Source organism: Gossypium hirsutum, chromosome D13 (genome assembly GCF_007990345.1).
Source record: "Gossypium hirsutum isolate 1008001.06 chromosome D13, Gossypium_hirsutum_v2.1, whole genome shotgun sequence".
Classification (NCBI taxonomy): Eukaryota; Viridiplantae; Streptophyta; class Magnoliopsida; order Malvales; family Malvaceae; genus Gossypium; species Gossypium hirsutum.
This window is the reverse complement of record NC_053449.1, coordinates 33,146,208-33,153,386: the sequence shown is the minus strand read 5'-3', so window position 1 is coordinate 33,153,386 and position 7,179 is coordinate 33,146,208. Positions and strand designations below refer to the sequence as shown.

General features: G+C 31.3%; 1 protein-coding gene across 4 annotated transcripts; it reads right to left on the bottom strand.

The window, feature by feature from the left end:
- Nucleotides 1–2,350: 2,350 nt before the first annotated feature.
- Nucleotides 2,351–6,273, bottom strand: LOC107903857 (protein MICROTUBULE BINDING PROTEIN 2C). Of its 4 annotated transcripts, XR_005922822.1 has the most exons (7): nucleotides 6,046–6,222; nucleotides 5,803–5,954; nucleotides 5,577–5,660; nucleotides 5,229–5,266; nucleotides 4,741–5,085; nucleotides 2,756–3,517; nucleotides 2,351–2,658 (listed from the first exon to the last, which is right to left on the bottom strand). XR_005922822.1 is itself a non-coding variant. In XM_041108841.1 (6 exons), the coding sequence occupies exons 1-5, from the start codon at nucleotides 6,130–6,132 to the stop codon at nucleotides 5,073–5,075; spliced, it is 342 nt and encodes a 113-aa protein (XP_040964775.1). In that variant the 5' UTR covers nucleotides 6,133–6,231; the 3' UTR covers nucleotides 3,169–3,517; nucleotides 4,741–5,072. The 4 variants fall into 4 exon arrangements, 2 of the variants coding, with proteins under 2 accessions (XP_040964775.1, XP_040964774.1); XR_005922821.1 differs by lacking the exon at nucleotides 5,229–5,266 and having other exon boundaries at nucleotides 6,046–6,220; XM_041108841.1 differs by lacking the exon at nucleotides 2,351–2,658 and having other exon boundaries at nucleotides 3,169–3,517; nucleotides 6,078–6,231.
- Between the last annotated feature and the right edge of the window lie 906 nt (nucleotides 6,274–7,179).

The following is a 7,179-nucleotide window of genomic DNA, read 5'->3' as shown; positions in this document are numbered from 1 at the left end:
TGGTGAACAGTGAAATAAATTTTAAAAGTAAATTTTTATGCCCCGAACTAATAAGTTAAGTCAAGTAACGCCCCATGCTAAACTCTGAAAACGGTCTTGGGTAAGGGCTGTTACATGCTTGGGACTAATGTGTAGTTGATTGATGACAAAGAATTGCCATTGACATAAAGTTGTTAAAATCAATGCATGAGCATGTGTTGGAGAACAACATATTGGACTGACTCGCTATGAGTATGTTTCTTGGATTATTATGTAATAGTCACAATATTACTCATAGTGATAACTATATATATGATCCTTAGACTTGAGATCATCAGTGTCCCAACATCGTGAGTCGTATATTTTGATACAGTCAAAAATTCTACCATAATAGGTTGTACTATAAACACTGATGTTGGATATACCACAATCCATGTAGTGGGATATGGTTCATCAGGAAAGGATTTGTCCCTCCTACATAATGGGAGCAATATCTTAGGTCTCTTGATGGAGTGACACTAAAAATTGATCGTCATGCTCGAATAAGTTGATATGAGAGATCACACTTATTTGTTTATTATAGTCTGTTTACAAAATCAAGAAATATGATATTGGACTATACAAGTGTGACTATTCCATGACTTGTGTCCAATCTAGATCTTAAGGATAAAAGGATATAATACATGAAAAGATTATCACGGTAAGGTTTTGTCGAATCACGACTTCTTCTAACTTGGGTGGCAATGATGTATTGCTAGATGTCACTCATTGTTTGTAATATTAGAAACGTTCTAGTATTACTACCAATGTTATAAGAGCCTACAAGGTCACATCCTATGGTTGAAATGAGCATAATCTAAATACATTTGGTATTGTATTTAGTTGTCACATTAATTAAATTAATTGTTGAATTAATTTAATTTGATAGTTAAACATTAAATACATTGTATGTACAAAATTTTTGTACAGAAATAGAGAACATAGATATAATTAATATATAAATTTGATTCATACAAAATATTAATTGTATATATTTTACCGAATTTATTAATATAAACAGTTATAGTAATCAATTTCAGTCAAAATATAAAAGACATGGAAATTAATATTCTTTTGGAAAGAATATAATTAATATATGAATTTAATTCATACAAAATATTAATTGTATATATTGTACCGAATTTATTAATATAAACAGTTATATTAATTAATTTTGGTCAAAATATAAAAGATATAGAAATTAATATTCTTTTGGAAAGAATATAATTCATTTTTCTAATTTTCCATTTGTTTTCTCTATTAATAAGAGAATAATCCTATATTCTTTTGGAAAGAATATAATTCATTTTTCTAACTTTCCATTTGCCTTCTCTATTAATAAGCGAATAATCCTAGTTTTCCTTTTTAATATATGATATCAAAGAGGATAAAATGATGATAATCCCTTAGTGTGTTAAGGTTACCAACTTAATAATTTAAAAGGTCTACAACCATTTTTAATTCTCTCTAAAAATTTCAAGAGAAAGTGGTTGTTTATTTTTTATGGGGTGGACTACGTAGAGGCCGAGACGTTTTCACTGTGATTTGGAATTGACATCAAAGCAACACCATCCTTTCAACGTTTTCAGTAAGAAAGGATATATTTTCAACCCTATTTCAACCTGGTTCATTCCTCGTACATGGATCCTTGGTTGTGGATCATTAGAATATTTTTTCCACTGCACCACTGGGCGTACTGGTAGCACTACAGCAAAATAGGTAGCACTACAGCAAAACAGGTTTTTAGCGGCATTTTTTTGGGCCTTTAAGCACCGCTAAAACAATTTGCGGCGTTTTTATAAGCGCCGCAAAAAACGCCGTTATAGACACCGCTGCTAAATTTTGTCGCGTTTATGTAAAAAAAGCCGCTATAGAACATGATCTTTAGCGGCGCTTTTCCCACAAACGCCGCTAAAGAATATGACCTTTAGCGACGCTTTTCCCACAAACACCGCTAAAGAGCATGACCTTTAGCGGCGCTTTTACCACAAAAGCCACTAAAGAACATGACTTTTAGCGACGCTTTTCCCACAAACGCCGCTAAAGAACTTGATCTTTAGCGGCGCTTTTTTCACAAATGCCGCTAAACGTCATGAAAATAAAAAAAATTTAAAATATTATAAAAACGCCAAAAATCATTCCTATCCCTTTACCTGCTTAAGCAAATCCTTTAGAAATGTTGTTATCAGTGCATACATCACTCCATTCTTTGGTTAGAGATAGCAGCAGAAGTGGGATTCCACCAATTTAGAAATGTATAATATAATTTGAAGACTTATTAAAATGAAAATTCATGAACAAGAAGATCAATGTTTTTCACTATATCTCATGCAACAAGTCAAATTGCCTTTGATTACATAAGATTCCTTTGAAATTTTAAAAAAAAAATTCAAACTAGTTCATATCAACTTGCTTAAGTTGTATGTATGAATTGCAGATCAACACCTTATTTAAACTTACAAATCTAGTAAAGCATAAAATGTAGTTCCATGAGCATGCATTTAAAGTAGCAAAAAAAATTATTGATTATAGTGACAGTCTAAGCTCTAAATCTAGCTCTTGCGTGTCACTTGATTCTGAATTCTGACTGCTCGATCCCAATGAGTTGCTGAGATGTTTCTTTCTCCTTGAATGTGAATTCTATAAGAATGTAAGGAACTAAAACAAGTTAAATTTTAAAACACAATCATCACATGGCACATAAACTAAAAAAAGGAAGGGACTTGTGTGTATCAACCTCAACATGTAGGTTTAGTTCTGGTCATGTTTGGTTGTGCAAAATGTTGGGTGTCTAAGAAGCCACTGCTTGGCTAGGAATCACCATATCTGATGTTTGCCCTTTGATCGTATTCTCCAACCCCCATCTATAATAATATATAATTGTAGTACTTGATTTCATTAATATAGTTATTGATGCATAAAGAAATGGGGGAGGTAACAATGGAAAGTAGCACTTTAACACTTCAATTTACAACATTAAAACACTTCAATTTGCAGCACTTTAACATCTCGATTAACAACATTTAAACACTTCAATTTACAACATTTAAACACTTCAATTTGTAGCATTTAACACTTCAATTTACATCATTTAAACACTTCAATTTGCAGCACTTTAACATTTCAATTAACAACATTTATACAACTCAATTACAGCGATAAAACATCTCAATTTCCAGCAACTAAACACTTCAATTTGCAACACTTAAACACTTCAATTGACAGCATTTAAACACTTCAATTTACAGATCCACCACCTTTTAGCATCATTTGCAAAACTATCATAAGTTTATATGCTCATAGCCGCAAACATATAATAGAACCTATAAAGCTAAAATATTAGAGACTGGCCTTCTTTTCCTTTTCCAAAATTTCTCTTATGGGACAAGGTAGTGCTGCCTCTTTGCTTGTCGTTGAACAGTTTTACTAGCAGATTTCTACTCCATCTGTGGAAACCTAATCTTTTTCGTAACATCAGTCTTCCCCTCAGAACTTGCTCCTATGAGATGCACAATAATTCAACAAAGAGCTAGTTAAATTCACAGGATAGAAATTTTTAAAACACAACATTTGACAAAAAATGCAAACAAAATGATGAGGGAAAAAATTAGTCAAAAATAGGATACAAAGAACCTTCGAGTTTATAGCAGAAAATCAGATACTGCTTAAAATTTATTATAAGCAGTTTTACAAGGGTTCAATTGAAAATAGTAACAGAAAGACAACCAACAATTGCATAAATTTCTTATAAAATTTAGCAGAAAAGGTACCACTCTGGTTTTGAACATCAATCATATCACAATCAACAGCATTATCAGGTGGTCCCATACACTTATTGGCATCGCAAACCAGGCACTGGTTGGGCCTACTTGCTTGCTTGGACCATACAGCTGTACCACAGTGTAACAGCATGTGGTGCACCAGTGTACATGATATGCCCATGTTTCTTATAGCAAAGCAGCACAAAATTTTTGCAAAGTACAACATTTGATTATAGTCTCAATCTCTTAAACCAGATTCAATGGCCACATTAAATAACCTACTTTAGCCAAGGATCTGGCAGAGCATCCTTCACAGAATGTGCAACTGCACTGAGGGGCTGTGAAACACTGCATATCTTGGAAGCAAAGTTACTTCCACCATAACATTGCTTTTTAATGAAGCATGAATGAAAGATTTTACAGTTGTTGAATGTGAAAAAAAAACTACGAAAGCTGCTCACACGCAGTCAACTAAGCAATTGGTATGACAGCATGCACAAAGTAGATCATAAACTCTAGCCCAAACGTAATAAAGACCTCCACAAAACTAATCCATTAGAGTGTAAAATTTCAAGATAAAATCATGATATGCTAGGCACAGTTAAGTCCACGTCATGATTTGAAGAAGAAGGTTGAAGGCGAGTTAAGTAGTCAAATGATTCATAGGTAGACAAAAATACAAAAATAGAAAACAAGAACCAGATATGCTGCAACCTTTTATAATAGAGGATAGATATATTCTGAAATCAGATGACAATCATATTTTAACAATCAATTAAATAAACAATAATTACAAAATCTTCCAATAACACAATTAAGTCTTGTAGATGAAACTAATTCTTTTTCATGTCAATTATGGAATATTTCATCCTAACTTTTTAATCTTTACACAAGTAATATAATACCACAAAATCCGAATTCACAAACAGATCTCACTATTCCCATTAATGATGTATTATACCTTGGCATCAGAGAGTTGCAACTGAATAGACTTGATTAAAGAGTCCTTTTCTGCAGCATCTTGCTTCAATTTACCAAGTTCAGCACGAACATCATTGATCTGGTTCTTTGAAAGCTCTGCTGATTTCAGAAGTTCATCTTTCTCTAGCAACTTCTTTTGCAGATCCTCCACTTGTTCCCTCAATGAAATTAACTCTTCATTCTCTTTTTCTGTTGCCAAAGCCTATGAGGAAAATATTGAGCAATCCTCACCATCTTGATTATTACTACCATTCTTGTCGACTTTATCTTTTTTCTTTCTCATTGGAATTGACTGAGCTCCATTCCTCCCTTTCATATCGGTAACCTACGCGAATGAAAATAACAAAATTATAGCACATTTATGTAAAGAAAATTAACCATCTCAAAAATGAAAAGCTATGAAACTAAAATATGAGCATGAATTTGATAGTAAAAACAATTGCACATAAAAAATCATGTAAAACAAACCTTATTGGTGAGAATTCCTTTGATAATCCTTCAAAGCACTTCCATTGCATATTTGTTCAACACAAACTCAAATGTTGAACATCATAGAATTACACAAATGGAAGCATAACACATTCATATCAAAACACCAATTTCAATAGGCTATGCCTAATTTCCAGTTTTCATATTTGGAATGCAAAGGCATATATAATTTCAACTTAGATACAGGTATAACAGGGAGCAAATCTATCTAATTCACTAACAGTATAAGCTATTAAAAAAATAAAGCAAGTAATATATAATTCCACAAATTTTCAAGTAAACTCAACAAATTAAATTGAAACAAATGTATATATATTATAATCTCACATTTCTAGATAAGGATTCCCTCGTAGGGGTATTGGTGTATATCATCGAACCACGCCTTGTAAATGAACTACTTGGTTTCCTCACCTGATCGAACACAAGGTTAGTAAATAAATTAAAATTAAAAAGAAACCCATTACTAATTTCCCTGTGTTGTTCACTAATTTCAAAAAATTAAGGCAAAGAAAAAAAAGTAAAATTAAGTAAGGAGATGAGAGGAGGAGATTACGATGAGGGATTGAACGAGAGGGGACCTAGTTTGAAGAAGAAGGTTGAAGGCGAGTTCGTTGTTTCTTGTTTGGATCAGAGGAAAATGAGAAAGGAAGGAGGGATAGGGAGCGTGTTGAAAAGAGTAGACTTCCCAACATTGGGCAGTCCCACCTGCAAATGAACGAAAAAGAGATCCAAAAGAGGAAAAGTTTAGCTTCGAGAAGTGAAATGAAATGAAATATATATATAAGAAGAAAGTTACGATTCCGATCTTGATATGAGAAGAGAATCGACCGAGGATGGGCCTCTCCGCTGATGCTTCCTTGGATTTAGCTGCTTTGGGAGGCATTATTTTAGGGTTTCGCGCAGAGCTGAAGGAGTAATAGTGTGCTGAGGTGATTATTTTTAGGGGGAAAGATTAGGGGTTTCAGGGGAAAATCTAGGGATAAAACGGCGCCAATTTTTTTAAGTAAAAAGATTTTTTGGGCGCAAAAAATTATTTCTTTTTGATTAATAATACAAAGCTGTTTTGTTTTACTAAAAATTCTTATTTTAACTGTTAAAAATTATTAGTTTAGTGATTTTATAAAATATTTATTATTATTATTTTTTATAAACTAGATTTTTATAATAATAAAAATTAAGTACTCTCAAAATAAATATCGTATATTTTAATAAGAAAACAAATGATTAAATGACTGTAATTAATTATTAAGTTAGAATTATCCAATGTAAGCAATTAATCACTCACATATCAAATTTCTATTAAAGATTGAAACGTTAATCGTGATTTTGTATTATTCATTTCCGATCTAATCTCCATTTTATTAGAGATATTTCTTTCTAACTAAAATATAACTATTTTGCTAGATGTTTGATGTGGAATGATTTTAGTTTTTGTATTTCATTTTTATTTGTTATAATTTGGTCCTATTCAAAATAGATAGTTACCTATCCATATCAATCTGTTGCTTTTTTTTATCAATGTTTTTTTTAATCTAATATTTAAATATATCAAATGGTTTAGATTAAATATTTTTAAATATAAAAGCATTAATTAATTGTATAAAATTTCATCATTTAGCAAATCTAAAGTAAACCTTAAATCATAAACCATTTAATATATATAATTTATCTATTATCTATTAAATAATTTAAACTATAATCATAATTTTAATATATTAAAATTAATATTATCTCTTTTACAATTATATAAGAAATTATTTAATATATAAATTAAAAAACACCAATTAATTTAAACCCTAAACTTTTAACCCCTATCTCCTAAACCTTAAATAATAAAATATAAACCTTAAACCCCAAACCCTTAACCCCTAACCCCTAACCCCTAACCCCTAAACCTTAAACCTTAAACTATAAACCATAATCCTAAACC

Excerpts from the sequence above, each read along its gene's own strand:
- LOC107903857 (XM_041108840.1), bottom strand. The coding sequence starts at position 6,132 with ATGCCTCCCAAAGCAGCTAAATCCAAGGAAGCATCAGCGGAGAGGCCC. Across the intron at positions 5,955-6,077 it reads AGCGGAGAGGCCCATCCTCG|GTGGGACTGCCCAATGTTGG; the intron begins GTCGATTCTCTT and ends GTTCATTTGCAG. Across the intron at positions 5,086-5,576 it reads GGGAATCCTTATCTAGAAAT|GTTACCGATATGAAAGGGAG; the intron begins GTGAGATTATAA and ends TCATTCGCGTAG.